Here is a 24,217-nt window from a genome sequence, read left to right as displayed (position 1 = left end):
ATAAATTGGACATGTTTCTAGTTCCCTACTCTTCTTCTTTAACAAAGAATTTTCATCCATTATTTCCCTTATACCAGCTTTAGGTAACTAGGTAAGGTTGATTCACCACTCCAAAACTGTTATAACTGTTGTTATACTAGTATAAACAATGACATGGGACTATTCTTTTGCTGAGGAATCAAACTTCCATTACTCTCTCCCATATGAATGGCATGGTATAAGAATTTAGATTAAGTCTCTTAGGGTGCATCTACACTGCACCTTTACCTTGAAATAAGCTACACAATTTGCACTATGCAAAATATATTTTGAAATAACGAGCATGTTTAAAGATGCAGAATAGCTATTTTGGGATACTTCTGGTATCCGAAACAGTGCTGCTTTCTAGATATAGCCTTATTGAATCCTGGGTCTTGCAGTTTGGGGAGGGATGGGCATCTTTACTTAAATCAGCCCCAATAAGGCAAGGAAATTCAGGCCTTCAGTTGTATTTTTGGATAGCCAACCATTCCAATCCAGCTATTATGAAGTGATGTTGTAAGAAGGATAATTACATGGAGGTCAAACGCCAAGGTATAAAAGACTTATCAGAGAAGTAGCAGATTGGAGCCTGTCTTATATAAATGATGTAGGTAAATCTGTACACAGCATAACTGCTGCCTGGATAATTTAAATATTTACAAAATCTCTTGTTATACAGTCTCATGTTATTTATTGTTATTTAGCTTTATGTTTATAAAGGTAGGAATTAATAGGCTTGCATTTGTGTAGTTGGTAAAACTACCTCTTTTGACTATGAAAATATATTTTCTTGTCTTGTAAGTTTCCACTGCCAAAGTGGTGTAGAGTGATATTTGCGTAAATGAGAATCAGGCCTAGAGGTGAGTAAGAAGGCAGATTTCTATTGACCGTGAACATTTAATTTTTCTTCATTTTGCACATTTTATGTGCGTGTGTGTGTGTGTGTGTGTCTTACTTGAATGTCACTTGTTTGAATTTTGACTTTATCTGAATTTGGAACATATCAAAGCTGTGTGGTTCTGATTAATTATTACGTTAATCCTCATTTTTTAAATAGAGACACACTTGCTATTGATTGTATTGATTATTGTTGATTTGTAATGCATCAGCAGGGGAGCTGACAGCCTTGTTGGGCCTGTGGGGGTGTGGTGCTGTGCTCCCAGAAGGGTCTGGCCTCAGTCAGAAGGGGTGGGGCCAGAGGCAGCTGGCTGTCAGTGCTACTGGGACTTCAGCATGTCCCTCCCTTCCTCAGCATTGCCTGGAGCAAGCCCTGCCATGCCTCCACCTTCCCAGGCAGCCCGAAGAGCTGCACGGAGCACACTGCATGGTGCTCCAGTGGAGATTTAAAGGGCCTCCAGTGGTAGCAGCCAGGAGCCCTGGGCCCCTTTGGAATGCTGGGGCCTGGGGCAACTACTCCCTTTGGCCCCCCCTCCTGCCTGTCGGCAGGCCTGTGCATTAATGCTTAAGTCCCCTTGATGGACAAAGGGGGCCCCATTTCACTTCACATGACATAAACACAAAACAAAAAGTGAAACAGCAGTGAACAAAGCCCAAAGTCTTTAGTGGTCTCATTTGTGCAGACAGGTGTGCAAAACCCTTTGGGTACGTCTACACTAGCTCCCTAGTTCAAACTAGGGAGGCTAATGAAGGTGACTGAAATTGCAACTGAACCTTGGTTTAATTGTTAATTTGAACTAAGGGGTTTATCTCGGAATCGCACTTCTCTGCCGCGTGTAGACGCGGGCAGTTATACCAGGCTAGTCAGTTTCCAAAATGGCGACTTCCCGGGAACATGCTAATGAAGCGCGGGATATTTAAATCCTGTGCTTCATTTGCAATTTCGGTCGCCCACATTAGCCTCCCTAGTTCTAAGTAGGGGGCTAGTGTAGACGTACCCTTTCTTCCAAATTAGCAAATGCTTATCTGAAACTGATATTGTAAAATCTCATCTGAATCCATATTTGTTGTCAATCTACTTTTTATTATGTTCATTAATGTCAAAAAACACATTAGTTGCTGTTCAAATCTAAAAGCAAGAAGGATTAAAGAGTACTTGATTCATTTTCATATGAAATAAGCAGTGTTATCTTTTATATATAATTCATTGTATTTTTAGCAGGATGATATTCATTTCTCACTTAGTTCTGTTTTTTATCTTAATGATTAATGTATGTGGAAGGAACGCTATAGAAGGTGCAATTATTATTCGGTCCTTTCAGATTACCATCACTGACTTTGTTTTGGAAACTAACATTTATCTCTTCAAAGTAAAAATACTGCTTTAGCTGTTGCTAAAGATGTAAGACAGGGGCTAAAGTTGTTTTCAGCTACAAGATTTTGTTTTGTTGTTTGACCCTGGGAAATGCTTTGGTTCTATTGAAAAGTATTTAAACCTGAGTTATGTTTTCCATGCATGAATTCTTGACATGCTGTGCTTAAAGACAAATCCCAGAATTCTGAACATTTGAAGATTGCGGCAGTACCTCAAGGGCCCAATTTCTAAACTAGGGTGCCTAAATTAGGCATTTAGAGTCAGATTTAGGAGCTTAAATAACATTTAGTTATTTTAACTACCTACTGGCTATATACATATTTTATGGCTTTATCTTAGTTGCCCAAGTTTAAATACCCAACTTTAATGACTTTCACACTACTTTTCTAGCTTTCAGTACTCAAAGTGGAAAGGGCTCTGAGAAGACAAGATATTTCAGTGACTAACCTTGCACACAATGCATAAAATACTGGCATTGGATGTCTACAAAGATTTAAGATAGTCAGACAGATAGATACAGTCAGGCCAAAATCTGGTCCCATTAAAGTCAGTGTGAGTTTCCCACTGATTTCCATAGGACTAGGATTTGTGCCTCTAGGTATACAACTCTTTGTGTTATAATGAATGAGAATATTGTGGACTTGAATTCTCTGCTGTTCTGTACCTGGTGTAGTCACATACATCTCTACAAAGTCATGTAAAGTGCTACCATTCTAATTTGCAAATGGTTTATCTCCGTTAAGCACTCACTCTTCTCAGCTGTAAGTGACGACACAGAATGCAAGGGAGTGGACAATCAGCCCATTGGGCAGAGGTGGGCTGACTATGGCCCATGGGCTGCATCCAACCCATCAGCTATTTTAATTTGGCCCTTGAGCTCCCACTGGGGAGTGGGGTCAGAGGCTTGATCTGCTCCACGTGTGTTGTGGCTCTGCACAGCTCCCAGAAGTAGTGGCACATCCCCACTCTGGCTCTTGTGCACAGGGGCAGCCGGAGGGCTCTATGTGCTGCCTCCACCCCAAGCACCAGCCCCACAGCTCCCACAGAATGGAACTGTGGCCAATGGGAGCTGCAGGGGCAGTGCTTGTGGCCAGGGCAGCACACAGAGCTGCCTGATCGCACCTCCAGGTAGCAGCTGGGGGCGATGTGCCGCTGCTTCTGGGAGCTGCTTGAGGTAAGCGCTGTCCAGAGCTTGCACTCTTGAGACTCCCCCCACACCCTAATCTTCTGCCCTAGCCCTGATTTCCCTCCTGCTCTCTGAACCCTTCAATCCCAGCCCAGAGCTCCTCCTGCCCCACAACTCCCTCATACCTAGTCCTAGCCCCGAGCCCATATCCCCAGCCAGAGCCCTCATCACTCCATGCCCCAACCCACTGCCTCAGCCTTGATCCCCCTCCTATCCTCCAAACCTGTTGGTCTAAGCCCGGAGCACCCTCTTATACCCCAAACTCCTCAGCCCCAGCCCTATCCCAGAGCCTGTACCCCCAGCGAGAGCCCTCTCCTGCACCCCAACTCTCTGCCCCAGGCCTGAGCCCCCGCTTATGCCCCAAATTCCTTAGCCACAGTCCCACTCCAGAGCCTGCATCCCCATCTGGAGTCCTCACACTGTCCCTGAAGCCTTGCCCTCAATTGTGAGCTGATACTGACAGTTCTTGGGTCAGACGAAGGCGATGGGCTTGGAGCAAGGCCACTGAAGCCTGGACAGTGGGCCCTTTCCATCAGGGATGCAGATGTCCAAAGGGGGAGCCTCACTATCCTCATGTCCTAGGGACAAGCAGGCATGGGAAGTTGCCAGCCAGACCAGGATCCTATGCATGGGAGAGGGCCCATGAGGCAGCTGGGCTTCCCTCTGTGCCATGCACACGCCAGGTCCAGCAGTGGCAGCATCCCACGGGGAGAGGACTTGTATCCCTGCCCGCTGGAGGAGAGAGGGGCAGGGTGTTGGGGTGGGGGGGAGGGAGGAGATGTGTGTGAGCGGCAGATGCTCCTGTGCCTTGCAGCACTGTCCGTGGTAGTGAGTGCTGCCTTGAGCGTGCAAGCATGCCCATGGGCCCTGTGTGGCACTGCTGAGTGTGTGTGTGTGTGTATGTGTGTGTGAATCTCCACAGCCCAAGCTTTCTTTCTAGTAGTGGCTTGTGGTGGGAGGGAGTCCCACCCCTGTATCAGGAGTTGGCTGGCCTCCCCAAACCCTCTGAGCAATAGCACAGTGGTTCTCTGTTACAGCCCCCTGGGGCTGTGTGCCCCAGACAGGTGCTGTACGTGCATGAACAGCAGCACGATTCCCAGCTGAGAAGGCCAAGCGAGGAGCGTGCTCCAGCTCTTTGCTGTTGCCACCTCCACCATGTGTGTGTCAGGAAAGTAAGAGTGGGGTACCGGCTCCAGGGTCAGCATGGTGACGGTGCTGGCCTCGTCCAGGTCCTCCTTTTCCACCTTCTTCTCCTCTTCCTCCTCCTCCTCCTTCTCTTCACCACTGACTCTGCCACCCGGGAGGGCAACAATGGGCATCTCCAGCCCTGAGTCCACTACCGAGGGGGGCAAAGGGACACTGACCCACCCCCCAGGAGGCAGTGCAGGTCCATGTGGTGTTCAGCCCCAGAGTGGGATCCCCGTTCCCTGGCCTTGGCACAGGCCTGGCGGAACTCCTGAACTTTCATCTGCACCTGCTCTTGGTTGCAAATGTGGCCCTTTGTGGCCGGGCTCTCAGCCATGCGCCTGTGTTCATCTGCATTCCAGTGTCTGGTGCGGAGATCCTGGAGGTTTTCCTCCTCACCCCAGACCTCAATGAGGGCCAGGATCTCTGCACCAGACCAGGAACGTGAGCACCTCTTTCAGCACCTGGCAGGGTCGTGGGAGCTGTCTGACTTCTCCCTGGGAGCAGTGGAGGGCTCAGTGGGAACAATGAAGTCGCTCATTGTGGCCCAAATATGAAGCTGTGGAAGCTGCTGGGTGGCTCAGAACTGTCAGAACTGTCCTGCAACAATCCCTTTCACTTCTGTCTGCAGCTTTAAGGGCTGCAGGGATGGCGAACTATAGAGTTGCGATGAGTGTGGCGATAGTGGCCAGCAGGGCATCTGTGGGATTTCCTGGGGGCCTCTTTTTTTGAAATAACTCCAGCTACCCCGTCTACCCACACGCTATTCCGAAATAGCTATTTTGAAATAGGCGTTATTCCTTGTGGAATGAGGTTTACAGAAGTTGGAATAAGCTGCCCATTATTTTGATATTATTTCAAAATAATGGAATTGCTGTGTAGACACTTGCAAAATTATTTTGGAATAACGTCCGTTATTCTGAAATCACGTTGCGGTGTGGACGCAACCTAAGGTGCTACAGGACCATTATTGATTTCAACGGAGCTATGCTAATTGCCACTGATCCATAATATTCTTTAACTCAAAATAATATAGTCATCACCAAGGACCTAACCTTATATAATTATGTTCATGTGAATAGTCTCATTGATTTAAAAGAACCTTTTAATGGGAGTGAGAATTAGTTATGGGAGTAAGGGCTGCATGTCAGGAAGTTATCCTTCATTTTCTAATACATAAGCATTATTATATATTTTTGCTGTAGCAAAGTACATTTTGTAATTCCATGTGGCACAATCCTATGTCCTTTACCCATCTGAGTATTCATCACGTACCCTATCACTGAAGTATTTTCATAATTGGTTCTCAGAAGAAGTAATACTTGCAGGAACAATCCCTGTGATTGATCAGATTTCTGGCTATCTGATCAAAGACTATTATAATTTTATTTTCTGTTATTTATTATGTATGTTCTCTAAACGTTCACAAGAATGGTGTTGTAGTCTTTCCACATTAATTTTCTATGTAGTATACCCTTTACACATATTTTCTATTTTAATATGCCTTCATAATAGGTAAGAGCAGTGATCTTTGCTTCTATGAGATGATAAATACCCTCAACTTTTGTATACTATAGGGTAGGATTTTTAGAAATAACTAAGGGATTTAGATACACCAACTGATGTAGGTGCTTTTGAAAATCTCATGCTTAGTGTTGAGAATTGTTAATTAAATTAAGGGTACAATGACCTGTCAAACATGATACTGTACAGATTCACAATGTGATTTTACCATCTGGTCAAGGATGTGTATACATACCAGTATAGCGGGAGGATTGAAGACTTTGCGGAATTGTTAATACATTGTAGCATTTTCCCACTTAGTGCTTCTGGTTTATGTACAGCTCATCGGCTTTGTTCACCACTCCATTACTCCAGTTGTGTGCCAGTATGACTGCTGATTTCATACCAGTCTAAATCCTAGTGATATTTGTGATGAAGTGGCAAGTAGTGGCAAGGTAGTGGGCAAGGTAGTGCAAGTATGACATGATGTTACCACCACCTAATAGCTGTTCAGTGGCCTTTGTGAAATTACTTGATTTCAGTCCAGTGTCTAGTGGACAGATATTCACATAATCAAAATTATCACTACATTACACTACACTAATGGTTATCCTTACTGACTATATAGTTTGGTAGTCACTGGAAGATGAGAACATAGGAATAGCTGGGATCCAATTGGTTCCAGAAGCCAGGTCCCCAGCCAGGTGTAGAGCCATGCTGAGGCGGGGAATGGGGCCAAATGCAGGGTCATGGCTGTGGCTCGAGATGGGGTCAGAGCAGAATTGGGGGCAGGTTGGATGTGGGTAGCACTCCCTCTCTATCCCTGTATGGGCTGTCCTGCCTCTGCCACATCCCCCCTAACGTTCCTCTGAACTCTCTTGTGGGGATGCACCCTACAGGTTGGGGACCTCAGCCTTATTTGTTGCTGAGCAGAGTTTGAATTTGCCCTTGGTTGCCTTTCCCTACCAGGGACATTGCATCTCTCCCTGAACTACCAGCATACAGAGCTCCAGGAAGTCCAATCCTAGTGAGATAAATAGAAAGGAACATAAACACTGTTAAATCAAGTGTAAAAATGTAATAAGAAAAGCAAAAAAAGATTTTGAGGAACCAAAAAACTCTCAAAGAAATAACAAAATGTGTTTAAGTACATTAGAAGCAGGAAGCCTGCTAAAAAACCTGTGTGTCCCCTAGACGATCGAGATATAAAAGGAGCAATCAAGGACGATAAAGTCATTGCGGATAAACTAAATGATTTATTTGCTTCAGTCTTCATGGCTGAGGGCATTAGGGAGATTCCCAAATCTGCACTGTCCTTTGTGGGTGATGAATCGGAGGAACTGTCCCGGATTGAAGTGTCATTAGAGGAGGTTTTGGAACAAATAGAAAAACTTAATGTTAACAAATCTCCGGGACCGGATGGCATTCATCCAAGGGTTCTAAAAGAACTCAAATGGGAAATTGATGAACTATTATCTGTGGTTTGTAACCTGTCCTTTAAATCGGCTTCCGTACCTAATGACTGGAAGGTAGCCGACATGACACCAATATTTAAAAAGTGCTCTAGAGGCGATCCTGGCAATTACAGACCGGTAAGTCTAACTTCAGTACTGGGCAAATTAGTTGAAACAATAGTAAAGAATAAAATTATGAGGCATGTAGAAGAACATAATTTGTTGGACAAAAGTCAACATGGTTTCCATAAAGGGAAATCCTGTCTTACTAATCTATTAGAGTTCTTTGAAGGGGTTAACAAACATGCAGACAAGGGGGATCCAGTAGATATAGTATACTTGGATTTTCAGAAAGCCTTTGACAAGGTCCCTCACCAAAGGCTCTTGTGTAAATTACATGGCCATGGGATAAGAGGGAAGGTCCTTTCTTAGATTGAGAACTGGTTAAAAGACAGGAAACAAAGGGTAGGAATAAATGGTAAATTTTCAGAATGGAGAAGGGTAACTAGTGGTGACCCCCAAGGGTCAGTCCTGGGACCAATCCTTTTCAACTTATTCATAAATGATCTGGAGAAAGGGGTAAGCAGTGAGGTAGTAAAGTTTGCGGATGATACCATACTGTTTAGGATAGTCAAGACAGAAGCAGACTGTGAGGGACTCCAAAAAGATCTCGCCAAACTGAGTAATTGGGCAACAAAATGGCAATTGAAATTGAATGTGGATAAGTGTAAAGTAATGCACATTGGGAAAAATAACCCCAACTATACATACAGTATGATGGGGGCTAATTTGGCTATGAGAAATCAGGAAAGAGATCTTGGAGTTATCGTGGATAGTTCTCTGAAAACGTCCACACAGTGTGCAGCGGTGGTCAAAAAGGCTAATAGGATGCTAGGAATTATTAAGAAAGGGATAGAAAATAAGACACAGAATATTTTACTGCCCCTGTATAAAACTATGGTACGCCCACATCTTGAATACTGTGTACAGATGTGGTCTCCTCACCTCAAAAAAGATATTTTGGCCTTGGAAAGGGTTCAGAAAAGGGCAACTAAAATGAGTAGGGGTTTGGAACGGGTCCCATCTGAAGAGAGGTTAAAGCGACTGGGACTTTTCAGTTTAGAAAAAAGGAGACTGAGGGGGGATATGATAGAGGTCTATAAAATCATGAGTGGTGTGGAGAGGGTGGATAAAGAAAAGTTATTTATTAGTTCCCATAATAGAAGAACTAGAGGACACCAAATGAAATTAATGGGTAACAGGTTTAAATCTAATAAAAGAACGTTCTTCTTCACACAACGTGTAGTCAATCCATGGAACTCCTTGCCAGAGGAGGCTGTGAAGGCTAGGACTATAACAGAGTTTAAAGAGAAGCTAGATAATTTCATGGAGATTAGGTCCACAAAAGGCTATTAGCCAGGGGATAGAAATGGTGTCTCTGGCCTCTGTTTGTCAGAGGCTGGAGAAGGATGGCAGGATACAAATTGCTTGATCATTGTCTTCGTTCCACCCTCTCTGGGGCACCTGGTGCTGGCCACTGTCGGCAGACAGGATACTGGGCTAGGTGGACCTTTGGTCTGACCCAGTGCAGCCGTTCTTATGTTCTTATGTAACCTAGGTGAGATCCTTGGGGGTTACGTATTGTAATCAGATGGGAGAAACTTAAGTGATGGGTTGAGCTAAGACCCCACTGTAATTGATAGGTGTGAACTGACACTTCAATTAACTGGATGCATAAGTCTTACCTCAGACACGTGAATCTGCCCAGGAAATCTTACTGAGTATTGTTTTGAGGAGGGGTACATATGTTTGGCAAAAGAGGTCTCAAAGAAACTGAGATCAGACTGAGGGGTGAGAGAGTCTGGCTGAAGGAGCAGCTAAAAGCATGTAAAAAACCCAAGGAGGGTTTTTTAAAGGAAGAAATGAAGGCTGAAAATAATAATAATAAAGAGATTGCTCTTGAGACTGTGTACGCTTGGATCTATACTCTTTTAGGCTGTTGACTTAATGCATTTTAAGTTATATTGATCGGGACGTTGTAGCTAATGTAGATGGACAAGTTGTGTTTGTCATCATGTCAATTGGGTGGTGGTAAATATCAATGCCAAAGGTATGGTCATGCTTATTTAACATAACTCCTCAAGATTGTATCCTAACTTGCTGTAATTTTCTAGTGAAGTAATACATAGAGATCTGTGCATCTCAGTTCATTACTATTCTTGGTAGCTATTCTGTTTCCATATCACCCATTTAAAAAATAACCTAGAGCAAAAGTAAAAATTGTTTGGGTGGGAGGGGTGCAGGATGCTAGGTGCTACTGGACAAGAGGTTGTCACCTTAGCTTACTTATCTCCGCTACAATGTGCTCTGCTTTTGTGTAAGAAACTGCTTAAAGAAAGTGACTTAGCAATGAGAACAGAGGGGCATAGACAGCAGAAAAATATAGGCAGCTGGCCACACTATCATTAAAAGATGGCTTTTCTGGAATCTAGTACAGCACAAAGAGATGGAAATGAATAACAGATGCTGGAAAGGCTTCAGGAGCAAATCATAGACTCATAGACTTTAAGGTCAGAAGGGACCATTATGATCATCTAGTCTGACCCCCTGCACAGTGCAGGCCACAAAATCTCACCCACCCCTCCTAGAATAATCCTCTCACCTATATCTCGGATATTGAAGCCTTCAAATACTTTGAAGACCCCAAGATGCAGAGAATGCTCCAGCTGTGATCTGTACCCCATGCTACAGAGGAAGGCAAAAAACCTCCAGGGCCTCTGCCAATCTACCCTGGAGGAAAATTCCTTCCTGACCATCATTAGCAGAGGGAAGCAATTTTTTCCTTCTCTCCCCTATTTTCCCTCTTTGTCTAACAATTTGCCAGCAAACACGCATGTTGTTTGGTTTTAAATGGAGAGATTTGTGGTTGTGACATCATGGCCTCTTCCTTGTAGTCCACCTCATGACTCCACAGCTGAAAGCCATCAAGGTGTGGCAGAGCATAAGTCGTGAAACAGATCTGCAGATTTTAGTAAATTGAACAGTGAGGTAGTCTTTGATACCATCAAGAGTGTTCCGAAGGAGGATGACACCTTTTCAAATCTTGAAAGTAACCACCAATTAACATTTTGGAAAATGGCTGTTCCCAGAAGCAGTCTTGCAATTGAGACAAATTAAATAATGTAACAAAAATAATTGCAATTGTGTCTTCATGTGTATCTATTTATGATTCTGCCCATGCTTGCATATGTATGCATGTGTGTATATGGTAGATGTGTTTAAATAAAGCAAAAAAGTGTTGAGTTATTTATGGGGCCATACTTTTGGGGGGGAGGAGTTGGTGAGTAAGCAGGTCTTTAGTGGGTTTATGAAATGTGTGAATCCTGAAGGTTTAATAACTTTAGCACAACCTCTTCTGAAAATTCATAATGAAAAATGCATTATTAGTTGTACTAAGTGTCTGCCTAAGGCTGATTTTGAGGGGAAGCTCCTACTGAACTGGTTCAGCTATTTCTGAGAACAAGAAAAATAGTCGTTTGCCAGATTAAAAAACACAGGCTGCATCTAGATTGGCATGATTTTCCGGAAATGCTTTTAATGGAAAAGTTTTCCGTTAAAAGCATTTTCGGAACAGAGCGTCTAGATTGGCACAGACACTTTTCCACAAAAGCACTTTTTGCGCAAAAAGCATCCGTGCCAATCTAGACACGCTTTTCCGCAAAAAAACCCTGATCGACATTTTCGCAATCGGGGCTTTTTTGCGGAAAACAAATCTGAGCTGTCTACACTGGCCCTTTTGCGCAAAAGCTTTGCGCAAAAGGGACTTTTGCCCGAATGGGAGCAGAATAGTATTTCCACAAGAAGCACTGATTTCTTACAGTAGGAAGTCAGTGCTTTTGCGGAAATTCAAGCGGCCAGTGTAAACAGCTGGCAAGTTTTTCTGGAAAAGCGGCTGATTTTTTGGAAAAACTGGCCAGTCTAGACACAGCCTGTAAGTTTCACTGAGAAACTCTAGTTCCTCCATGCTCTGGAGCAAGGACTTGAAATTGGGCTAAGTGACAGTTGTGTCAGAGATATTCCTTTTTCCATTCCTATTGTAATTTGGCCAAATTATAAGGCCTTCAAAAACATTTCAGTTGTCCATGTTCAGTAGAGATGTTAGAGTTTGGCAGATAAATTCTTCAAAGATTCTGTCCATACTGAGCATGTTCCATCTCCTCACAGATACTAGTAGGATGGCCAGATATCTGGTTTTCGATGGGAAATGCCTCGTCAAACAGGGATCCTGGTGGCTCAGTTGGCACTGGTGACCAGACCGTAAAATGTCTGATCAGCAGTATAGAGGGGCTAAGGCAGGCTCCCTACCTGCCCTGACTCCACATGGCTCCTGGGCTGCAGCTGGCAGTTCCTTGCACCTCCTAGGCATATGGGAAGCCAGGGAAACTCTTGTGTATTGTCCATGTCCTGAGCACTCGTTCTGCAGCTCCCATTGGCCAGGAACTGCAACCAGTGGAAGTTCCTCCTGTGCTCTCCATGGTCTCCACAGAAATTGTGGTGGAGAAAGAGGAAGCAATCTGACCAGAATGCAGAGAGATGACGAAGGGGATGAATGGGTCTGGGGAGGTTGGGAAAAAGGTCAGGAGCTCACTGGTAAGAGGGGAACAATAGCTGGGATCTGCAACAGATGGAGTGAAATTGTAGTGGATGCAGGGGACGGGCAGGAGCCAGAAGTGGGGTACGATGGGAGTGTGTGCCTGTTTGTGTGATAGGGAGTGTAGGAGATGGAACATGTGTGGAGGAAACAGAATAGCAGGCAGGCAGGGAGGGAGGGACAAATTCAAATTGCACAGGTAACTTTAATTTAGGCTTTACCTAACTTATTTTGCTTGACTTTTCAACCTGAATGTTTCCTTAACAAGAGTTTGAATGTAATTTTATTATATAAAATATGTGTGTCAGTAAGTAGACTTATTAAATCATCAAGTCCTTTTCTCTGCCAATGCAGGATTATCTTTTATTGACATTCACAAATGTTCTGCCCTGTGTAGTTTAAATGTACCAAGTAGTGGTCACATTACATTTATGAAGATCATTACAGATCTTTTTACATTAAAGATCTTTTTACAAACTACTAACATAATTTTTTTAACAAATTACTTTTTAAATATTTAACCAATTTTATCTCTGTTGCGTCCTTAAAAATGTTATTCTTGTGTTTTAGCTGTCATTTGGATGCTGATATGTAAAGCACAATGGCTAAAATCAACACCCAGAACTCCTACCCTGCAATGCACAGGGTGTCCGTTAGGACCACTGATGAAGACATTGAAAGAATTGAAAATGGCTTTAGCAGGTAATATATTGCTTTTATCGGAGGTAAGGAGAGTAATTGTTGTATATTTTGAGGCACCTCTATAGTGCAATGCATTATGGGAATGCTTGCCCACACAGTGTTTGACCCAGTGAAGTTAACTGAGTTTCAACAGTCATTGCGGTGGCTATACTTAGCAAAATGCACAACAGTAGGAACGTTTCCATCACTTCTGTTTGTGGAGTTAAATATTGCATTCTTTGGGTAACAACACTTCAGTAGGAATTAGACATGTTTAAGGAAAACCAAATCCTGTTTGCAGGGTACTACTGATTTTTTGGGCTCTGTACTGTGATGAATTGGAAGGGTTGGAGAAGAAGGGATTCTCTCTTCATGCCATGCTACTGCTTCCCCAGGGGTAATGGAAGTTGAACCTGCATAATTACAAATCCACTGGCTCTAATGACAGGTCATCTCTCAATCCTTCCTGCAGTCTGGGGCAAAAGGAGCCCCTGGCAGGACTGTGGGCTCATAGGAGAGGTGTGTTACTTTGCAGGCTCCTCATATCTTCCTTCTGTAGGGTGGTTTTGTACCAGCCACCTTTGCGCTCAAGGCCAACTGTGGTCTTGGGTAGACTTGGAGAATGTGTAGTGTATATAATGTATAAGCAAATGAGTTACTGTGTTATAAAATACCACTTGTTTTCCCAGTCTAGACAAGTCCTGTGCCTATGAAGAGGGGAGGGAGATTAGGATTTATCCTGAATGTTCTGCAGTGCATTTACAGCAGCCAAAATATGGCTTGATTTGTGCTTGCTGATGCACATCATCTCAGCCAAGCTTGCCTCTTCTTAGGGGCAACAGCTGGGGATTGTTTATTATTTGGGATCAAAGACTGGAGAGACATGTTAGCCTGACTGGATTTGGTGTGCGAATAATGGGTGTGGGATGTTGAGTAACCAGAAGGGAGCCTGGACGCATCAATTTCCCCCTTATGGATCCCTTCCATTTGCTTCTGTATAGAGCAGACACCTTCTACCTGAACATAGGCTATATCAGGCAGTGCACAGTTGCATAGTAAAAGTGGAGGTGAGTTTGTTTCATGTAAAATGGCCCATTTGACCAGGAGATGCTGCACAATGTCCTCACTTGGGGCGATCTGCAGACACCATGACTGCAAATCTTAGCACTGGTTTGCATCTGTACACAGCGATACCACTGGAAAACAGAGAAAATGTAGCTGAAAGCAAGGATCATTCTTTCCTTCCTTCCCCTATGACCTTTTAGTAAAAGATACCAGTGACTGATAGTTTGCAGAATAGAATTATTGATGCAGCTGTGAGTGCATTTTCCTAAAGATTTAAATATATAACTGAGTTACTGCATTCAATGACAACATCTGAGGTAAAGACTTAATTATGACACTAATGGGACTAAAATATATATGTCTGTAACATGATTTGCACTCTCTCAGGATGAGGGTAATCCTGGAAAGACATTCATTTCAAGCATTCTGTTTGCTATGGTCAACATTAATTACAGGACTTTACAGATGAGTAAAAAAGATGTAATCTCCCTTTAAAAGAGATGACACATTGAAAGTAATTGGAATAAATATTCTTGTGTGTGAAGGTAAAAGATAGAAAAAAGTTGTAAAATGATTGCTGGAAAATATAAAATATACTTGTAACATCAATCAGCAGACTAAAATGATATATACACTTCGGGGCTACGTCTACACTGGCATGAATTTCCGGATATGCTTAAAACAGAACAGTTTTCCGTTATAAGTATTTCCAGAAAAAGAATGTCTACATTGGCAGGATGCTTTTCCGGAAAAGCGTCTGTGGCCAATGTAGACGCGCTTTTCCACAAAAAAGCCCCGATCGTCATTTTCACGATCGGGGCTTTTTTGCAGAAAAGACTACTGTGCTGTCTACACTGGCCCTTTTCCGTAACAGTTTTCCGGAAAAAGGACTTTTGCCCAAACAGGAGCAGCATAGTATTTCTGGAAAAGCGGCTGATTTCTTACAGTAGATCGTCAGTGCTTTTCCGGAAATTCAAGGGGCCAGTGTAGACAGGTGGCAAGTTATTCCGGAAAAGCGGCTGATTTTCCGGAATAAGTGGCCCAGTGTAGATACAGCCAGAGAGAGATATTTATCAAGAGACAACATAGGCTTAGTCAGGCTGTGAGTGAGAATCTAATTCTAAGCAACCATGAGATGAATTTGTGGAATTTTGATAACACTCTGTGAAGTCCATTCAATTTTTTGCAAAAACATTACTAGAGTAACTGAAATGAACATGGGCAAGATAGCTTACAAGTCCTGTGTTTGTATGAACGTTTAGAAAGTTTGGAATTGCTGAAAGGCAAGTGGGTGAATGGAGAACTTCAGAGGCTCATGTTTAGTAATGCATCATTTCATCTGTTGTCTTTCACAAATTTCAAAAGGTAGTTCTTATCCTCAAACCCACATTAAGGCTTTTGTTATAAACCGTGAGTCATTATCAAAGATAATCAGAATCCACATCTCTGATTCTATTACGTCTCTCAGTTTTCAGTTTGAATGGAAGAGGACTAGAATCCCAGTAGTTTACTGGGGAGAGGGAGGCAGAAAACAGGTAGGCAGGTGGAACAGAGAAGTTGGGACATGAAGTAGAAGAAGAGACCCAACTGTCCATCTGTTGTCCTGTCTTTGCTGCTGCAGGCCTGACAAAGAGAAGTGTCCTACTCTTTAATCCCAGCTCAAATTACAGAAAATATCTCAAGTTCCTACTCTGTCTTGCCAGGAACTTTCCTCTCCTTTTACACTGAAAGCAGGGGTTGGATTTCTCCAGCTAATTCTGTCCATCCCCCACATGCAGTGTAAGAGAATGCCTACACCATAAGCGTTACTGAGTCACAGCTGCAATAGCACTATAGTGTAGACAATTGCAAGAACATCATTGGGGCTACATCTACACTGCAGGCTTCTTGTGCAAGAACTGTTTTGCACAAGAGTTCTTGTGCGAGAGCACGTCCACACTCCCATGTGCTTTTGACCAAGAAATGTGCTTTTGTGCAAGAGTGTGCATAACAGTGTGACGCCCTCTTGCGCAAGAAAGCTCTGATGGCCATTTTAGCCATAGGGGTTTCTTGCGCAAGAAACCTGTTGCCTGTCCACATTGCCTTCTTGCGCAAGAGCTCTTATTCCTCTTGGGGAGAGGAATAACTCTTGTGCAAGAAGTCCTCTGTACCGACACTTAACTGTAAATTTACTTGAGCAAGAATGAGTGTGCAGTGTAGACACTCTCCTAGTTTTTGCTCAAGAACAGCTGTTCTTGTGCAAAAATCCTGCAGTGTAGACGTAACCTAGGGGTTTTTCTGTGTCTGTATTAAATCCACTGTCACGAGAGGTGATGCCAAGTTTGACAGAAGAATTCTAGTAGTGTCTATTCCAGGGTTTAAATTGGTTTAATAACATTTTTCACATCCTTGAGCACGTAGCTAGGTTAGTCTAAGTTTTAGGCGTAGATCAGGCCTAAATTCTTTGTAAACACTTCCCCTCTCACTGTTCCTAACCTTGATATCTGTTAACAACAATAAAAAAAGGGAAGCAATTTACCTAAATGAATATGTCAAAGCCTTCAGCACAAAGCTCTGAAAGAATGAGTGTGCCTCCTTAGCTTCTATGTTTCTATAATTCTGGAGAGAATTTGATATTTTTGCAGGGGAAGGGGCAGGAAAAGGGCATGTTACCCTCTCTTTCTGCATTGTGACGCTGCTGCATAGTTGTTGATGATCCTAAGACTAGGCCATATTCCTTTTGCAGGCAAAATTCCTTCCTTCCTTCCTTCTTCCCTCCCTTTCCTCACCCCTACAGGTTTATGTGCGTTACCAGTTCTGATGTCTGATTTGTGTAATTGGCCAAACTAGACAGTCTCTACAACAAAGAATAAGAGAGAGAGTCTCTGCCCCACATAATATACAGAGGAGTTTTGTCTCTGTAACTTACAAGTGTGACTGAGAGTGAAGGTATGTGACTAACCTAGTCCACTGTACCAAAAAACTCTAGCTCTGATTTTTAAAATGCATCCTCCCATAATGTGTGGATATAGGCAAAGGGGGCTAACAGACTTGCTTGGCCCCTGGGTAAGGTAAAGGGCAGGGATACTAGTTCAGATGTTGGTAGGTGTGAGAGTGACCTGTGTATGCCGTGTGAAGGGCTACTAAGGCACTTGAAAAATCTAATGTTTTATCAGATAACTTAGCAATTAGCTGACAGGAGCACTGTATCTAATCCCTATACAAATGACAGAATATTAAATAAATATAGACCACTCAGCTCTAATACTAACATACTCTGACATCTTGTGGCAAGTCACTTAAGGAACACTTGTTCCTTAGTTAGCCTTAACATTTTAATATACATTCTTATTGTGATGGTCCCCATCGCTTTATGAAATTATTTTATAGATACAAATATGCATAATTTGAAGATGCTTTGGACAAAATACCTCATGTAACCTATCAGTTTTCATGCTAAATCTGTATATCTTATTTTGGTGTATGTATCATGCCTGTATGTAAAGTTAGTGATATGGAATAGGGAATGGTTTATGGTTTTAAATGTACAAAGAAACACCCTTAATGGCTTTCATAATGCTGGGACACCTCAGTGTCTAAGTAATCACTGGTAAATTGCCTCTTTTGTCCTCTAAGTCTGAGCAGTGGTTGGTGCTAGGAAGACATGAGACCACCCCAACCAGTAATGTCTGACCAACTAATTTCCCATGGATGGGGGAATGTAGAAACAGAATTCCCACTCAAAGGGATATCTATTTAGGATGCAAAGTTTTCAGGCTCTTTGTCTTTGACTAGCATTTTACTTCCAAGAGAATGAAGTAGAGACCCCAGGGAAAAAAAGATCTTCCCAGTTTTGGAAGTTTAACTGAAATAAGAACAGTTTTAGGGCAATTTTGCTATAAGATTTAGGGTGTTTATACTAGCTATGTGCTTTCCGTTATTTAAAATTTATAATTTACTTTACTCTGCCTGTTTCCACTTGCAACCACTTCAATCCTACTCTTTGTACTTAATAAAATTGCTTTTATTTATTATCAAGTCCAGTGTAAATAGTTGTTACCTGGGGGAGCAATCAGTGTGCACGTCCTCCTTTCATTCTGGCCCACCAGGTCAGGGTGGTGAGAAGCCCCAGAGAGCAAGAAGGTGAGTTTCAGTGGCTTTGTCAGCATATTGGGAAGCAGCTCTAAAAGGTTTTCTGTGACCACACCCTATCACAATGGTGCATTGAGAAGGGAAAATGTACACAGCCGGTTGCTCTGGATGCTAGTAGTGATTTTAAGTGTGTTCTAAGTGGCTTTTAGAGGACAGAGAGTGATTACTTTGTTTTTTCTATTTGCTTATTTCGGGTAAGGGAAATAGAAGTAGGAAAATCAGCAAAATGAGTGAGAGCGAGGTTCAGAAGAAACTGGAACTGCAAAGGATCCAAGCAGTAGACAAGGAGGCAGAACATAAGAGACAAATATAATAAAGAGGCTTGAGATAGAAGCCTAAACTGTCCGGGAAAAAGCTGCCCATGAGTGAGGCTTGGAATTAAAACAGCTAGAAAGAGACAGAGAAGAAAAAGCCCATCAAAGGGCCATGGAACTGAAAGAGCTTGAACAAAAAGCTGCTCACAAGACAGCTTGGCATTAAGATAGCTTGAACAAAAAGCTGCTTGTGATTTAGCCTCAGAAACCCAGAGGAAAGCCCATGAGTTAGCCCTGGAAGCCCAGAAGGAAGCACAAAAATCTGCTCAAGAGGACAGGGAGAGAGAGAGACTGCATGAACTGGCTGTACTTGACTTCAGGAGTAAGCATCTCAACATAGCAAGACCCTCCTCTCCAAATCCAAGAGTGGGACCGACTGTGCCCCACTTATGAGGAGTCCAGAGATATCACCGAATATTTCATCACCTTTGAAAGACTGTGCACTATCAATCCAATTCCTGAGGAGCAGAAGATACTTACTCTGGTTGCAAAATGGAAAAGGAGACCCCTACGCGTATTCAATAAGATGTCTATTACTGATGATTCAGACTATGGTAAATTCAAAGATTTGGTTTTAAGACAGTTTCAGATTACACCTGAACCTTACAGAGTGAAATGTAGAACCCTTGAGAGAAGGGCTGGGCTAAGTAATGTGGCTTCTGTTAACCAAATGAGGGGTATGCTAGATAATGTGTGATCACGTGTGATCTCATTGTTCAGGAACAGTTCCGGGACATGGTTGATGATAATGTGAAGCAGTATCTGTGGGACAAATCCATTGAGAACGTGGAGGTTCTTGCTTGCTTTGATGATCAATTTGAGCAATTTCAAACACCTTGAAAGGAGAAATCTCAAACAGAGGGGTTTAAATATGGGGGAGGGGCAGAGTCCCCAATTTTCCCCTGAGAAAAGGGAGGCTGGCTGGGAGGCTGGCAATACTTCCCAAGTACACTCCCCTGCTACCAGTCCCAGGTCTCCTATACAGACAAAGGAGCCTAAGAGATGTTATCACTGTAACTCCTCATATCACTTAAGGAACAAATGGCCATTTCTGGGGGAAAATAAGCAGCAAGTAACTAATGAGGGTGCTGCTTTTCACAAAGGGTTTGTAAAGATGTTTAATTCCAAGCTAAGCTGTAAGCCTGTGGTCACCAATCTGTTGATGGTGATTGACTGGTCGATCACGAGGGCTCGACCAGTCGATCACAAGGTGTTCAGACCCCCCATTTCCCTCCACCCCCAAGAAGCCCCACTACCTACCTCCAGTGACAATGGAGGTAGTGCCAACTTCCTGCAGGGTGGACGGAAGTCCTACAGCTGCGTGCCACTTCCAGGGGTTCCGGAAGTGCACTGGCTGCTCCCCTCCACCAGGTCTGTGGCGTGCCAGGAACTTGCGGGGGGAGGAGGAGTCAGCCCCAGAAGAGGCATGCACCGGGGCTTCCCTGCTCTGTGGCAGGGGGTGCAGGGGAGGTGGGAAGAGTCCTGGGAGGAGGCAGGTGCGGGGGACTCCCTGCCCCCGGCAACACTCTGTCCCTTGCCCCCACTGGCACCCTGTCCCCTGCCTCAGCACCCACTACTACCCTTCCCCAGTACCATATCCCCTGCTCCCACCAGCACAGTTGGAGCCACATTAGTGAGGCTGGGGGTTTTTTTTGGAGGAGTTATTTTTTTGCATCTCACTTGTGTGGCCCGCAACTGACTTTTCTGTGGGTCGGTGACCCCTGACTCAAAACAGGTTCCCCCCTTCTCATAAATAAAGACAATGCAGAAACTTTTTGTGTTTGACATAGTATTTTATTTAAAAATGAAGCCTGACCAACAAACCACCAATTGGGGCCAAGCCCCAATCTGGCCGCAGCATCATAACAATCCTGCACTCCCCCCCCTCGACCCTAGATCTGAGCCTATCATACACTGGACCCTCCTGCCCTAAGCCCCTCACATACCCCAACCCAAATCTCTGCACCCTCACATCCACAAGCCTGTGGCTTTCTTAGTATCCCAACCCTACATCTGACTCCAACACTCCTTGGCCTGGAGCCCCCTCCCCGAGCCAGCATCCCCTTCTTCACCTCCTCCTGCATCCAAATTCCCTCTCAGAGCTTGCACCTCTCATGCCTTCCCACACCCAAATCCTTCATTCCCACCCCAGACCCCACACATCCTGTCTCAACCCAGTGAGGGTACGGCTAGACTGCAGGAGTTTTTCTGGGATTCCAGAGATATCCTGGAAAAACTCTTCCGCATCCAGGGACGCGTTTGTTCTTCCGCTTTTTTTAGTAGAAGAGCAAACATGCTCTTTTGGTAACCCCTGTATTTATCATTCCACGAGGAATAAAAGAGCTTCCAAAAGAAGGGTTTTTTCCTGACATTTGGACCAGTCTAGACAGGCCAAATGTTGGAAAAACCTCTTCCTACAGAATAATAATAATAAAAAAAAGTGGCAGTGTAGCGTGTATAAGGGCTTGGGATAGCAAGTGATGGAGAGGAGGAAAATAGAGAGGGTGGGCTTCAAGGAAGGGGTGGGGTTTGGGAGGGAAGGATGGGGCGGTAGGTCTTGGCTTGTTCTGACATTTAAAAGGTGATCTCAGGTGTAAAAAGGTTGGAGACCGCTGCTGTAAGCACATGAAATCTGTCAGGTTGAATGGCCAGGACATTACTGCCTGGCGAGACAGACGGGCAGAAATGTCTGTAGTCCAGAGGGAGGGGAAAATTAGTTAACTAGACCTGACGTGTTCACTTTGTACCTAGCTTCAGTAGCCTTTATGATGGGGAGATCAGTATTGTTTCCCCTTATTATGTAAGTGGAAGAATTGAATGTGTGGCAAATGCATTGCAGGCTGAATAAAATCCTTCATTTTAAAAATTGATTTTGCAGGACCAATTCACTGTGTGAGGACACTTCTTCAGAACTGCAGAGAGTCATTTCCATGGAGACAAGAGGCTTGTCTGAATCCCGCAGGAGTTCGTTCACAGGCACTGGAGCAATGGCTAGGTAACTGGCTAATTAGCTTAATTTTGAATGGTAAAGGGTAGCAGATCTGCAAAAGGTTGTTGAATGGGGGATGACCAGGTGGCAGCAATAGACTTACTAGAAAATGAGTTCAATCCATCTGGAAATAGAAGAGCCTATAATAAACATAAATGGAGCAAAAGATGCTTTGACCTTATTTTTGTACTTTATAGATTAATTTTGTGTGCTGGGGTTGGTGAATTGGCTCAAGCAGATAAGCACATTTTAGTTCAATTAGGAAAAAAATTAATCAGTTGAAAATTAATTGAATAAGGAGGAAAATAATTAGTAAAGTTAGACAGTAAGTGAAGGAATATATAAGATTTTTTTCAGATTGTTAACTTTTATGTTATAAGAGTATAATAACTATTATCTCCCAGAGTTGGTGGTGGATGGCTCTGACAAGAAAGCGGATAGTAGACTTCAAGAATACAGGGATTTGGGGGTATTTTTAGGATTAAATTACATCTATGATGCACATGAAGCTTCAGTCAACAAAGGTTGGAGGGGCTGACTTTGGCCCAGATTCAGGAAAGCATCTCTATCCAGTACAGAACTTAAGCATATGCTTATACTCAGGAATATGCTCAAGGCCCATTTAGGTTAATGGGAATTAAACATATATCTGAAGTTGAACATGATTTAAGCACATTCTTAAAAAGGGGCCTCTGTGTCTGATCTAAAGAATTTCAACAGAATTCTGTTTGTCTCCTGATATAGTCATTAACTATGTGAAATAAACATCACATATGCAGGGAAAATGAACTTTTTTTTAAGTTTGTTTTTTTTTAATTAAAAATGGGGAAAAGCAACCAGAAACTTGGAGAAGAATAAAAACTGAGGAACCTTTCAAACCATTTTGCACACTGTATTATGGACACCTTGGAGAACATACAGATAGATCTATTGTCTGCCCTCAAGTATTTACATGGTGCAACTGTCAGAAGCTACAAATGGGAAATAGGAAGGTATATAGATGATGTCATGATGGCTGGAGTAGCCCATAACCATGAGTGCCTACTTCAGAACAGTATGTCAGAAACATGGCAGATATTTCAAACTGGTGGTATGCTCTATAAATAGAGTTTACCAAGTTAGCAACAAATGTAAACTCCTGGCTCGCTGTAGCAGTTCTATTATAAAGTCACAGATAGTCCCTTTGACTCCCCAGTCTGTCATGTCATTCAGACACACTGGACTTAGTGATAAATGATCACTTACACTGAGTAATCCCACCACATGCAGGTTGTTTCCAGTCTCAAGAGACCAGTCACTTATCCCAGATCTTACACCTAAGATAAGGCCTGTTGCCAATCCTGTAATAAATTATGTAAGGAGTTATTAACTACAGGGGAGAAAAGAGAGTTATTTACAGGTTAAAGCAATCAAACCTATATACAAAAATGAGTTATCTAAATCGTAAGAGTGACAGAGCTGAAGAGATCTATCAATTCAAAGTATCTTTCAGGTAGACCCAGGAAGTAACCCTTGGAGCTGTCTGGCTTCAGTTTGGTTTCTCTTGCCCTGTGGGAGATCAAGCAAGAAAAAGATGAAACACTGAAAACGATGAAAATTAGTGGACCTTCACATCCACTATCTTTATTTCTCTCTTCCCGTATTCAGAGATAGGAAGAGGCCTTCTGCATGTGCTTCCCTGTGGTGGTTAAGGCAATTAACAAAGCTTTTGTCTTGTAATACCCATTTAAATTGTGATGAGTAGCCCTGTGGCACCATAGAGACTAACAAAATTATATAGAATCAGGGGCGGCCCGTGACTATAGGCCGACTCGGCCGTTGCCTAGGGCGCCGCCTTCAACGGGCTACCCGATGATGACGTCACGGGGTGCCCGATGATGACATCACTCCATTGAAGGCCGTGCAGGCAGAGGTGCCAATTGCGCATTCTGCCTGGGGCGCCTGCTGCCGTGGCCCACCTCAGGCCGCTCCGTGTAGAATCATGATCTTTTGTGGGTAAACCCACTTCATCGGAACCTGTGGGATGGGACAGAACCTGATGAAGTGGGATTTACCTATGAAATATCATGATGCTATATAATTTTGTTAGTCTCTTAGGGCATGTCTACACTAGGAAATTATTTCAAAATAACAAAATTGAAATAGCATTATTCCCCAAGGAAAGCAGGAGTACAGATTTTGAACTGACCAGCCCCATTATTTTGAAATAATGGGCTTGGTAGTGTGGACGCTCTGCTCATTATTTTGAAATAAGGGGAGTTATTTTGAAATAGCTCCCTAGAGTAGACCAGGGCTAAGGTGCCACAGGACTACTTTTTGTTTTTAAAGTTACAGACTAACACGGCTACCCCTCTGAGACTTTTTAAATTATGATGATCCTTCTGCAAAGGGCCTGGTGTGGGGGAAGGAGAAGAGGAAGGATTCCTGTGTCTGGGTTCACAAGTTCAGAGCAAATTTTTTCAAAGTTATACAGCAGAACGTCTGTATTTTCTGATGGCATGGAACACAGGCACTACAAGTGAGAGTAACACAAGCAGCAACTTAAGAGCATTTCATAGAGTCTAAATACTAAACATTATTATAAAACTAATACCTATTTTAAGCAAAACCAACACACACAGGTAAATTGTCTGGTGTCCAACTGTCAGTTTCTCAGTTCTTAGCTAATGCCTACAGTCTTGGTAAGAGCTCATACAAGTGGTCTGTCAGAATCACAGATGAGATTTACAAAATCAGGTTGCCCTGTTACTTATAAAATACATCCA

The 24,217-nt window shown here is 43.2% G+C and overlaps 1 protein-coding gene and 1 pseudogene across 1 annotated transcript in view; both read left to right on the top strand.

Annotated features, from left to right (window-relative positions):
• The first annotated feature begins 12,853 nt into the window (after positions 1-12,853).
• CNGA3 (cyclic nucleotide gated channel subunit alpha 3) overlaps positions 12,854-24,217 on the top strand; it is a 42,689-nt gene continuing 31,325 nt past the window's right edge. Inside the window, exons 1-2 of the mRNA XM_006137386.5 lie at positions 12,854-12,974; positions 21,342-21,458. Of these exons, the coding sequence (XP_006137448.3) occupies positions 12,874-12,974; positions 21,342-21,458 (218 nt within the window). The 5' untranslated portion in view covers positions 12,854-12,873. The remainder of the gene's footprint in view (positions 12,975-21,341; positions 21,459-24,217) is intronic.
• On the top strand, positions 14,102-21,311 carry LOC149525717 (uncharacterized; annotated as a pseudogene).

Source organism: Pelodiscus sinensis, chromosome 1 (assembly GCF_052426305.1).
Source record: "Pelodiscus sinensis isolate ZL-2025 chromosome 1, ASM5242630v1, whole genome shotgun sequence".
In the NCBI taxonomy this organism is placed as follows: Eukaryota; Metazoa; Chordata; order Testudines; family Trionychidae; genus Pelodiscus; species Pelodiscus sinensis.
Note: the sequence above shows the minus strand (reverse complement) of the source record. Positions and strands in the feature narration are given on the sequence as shown.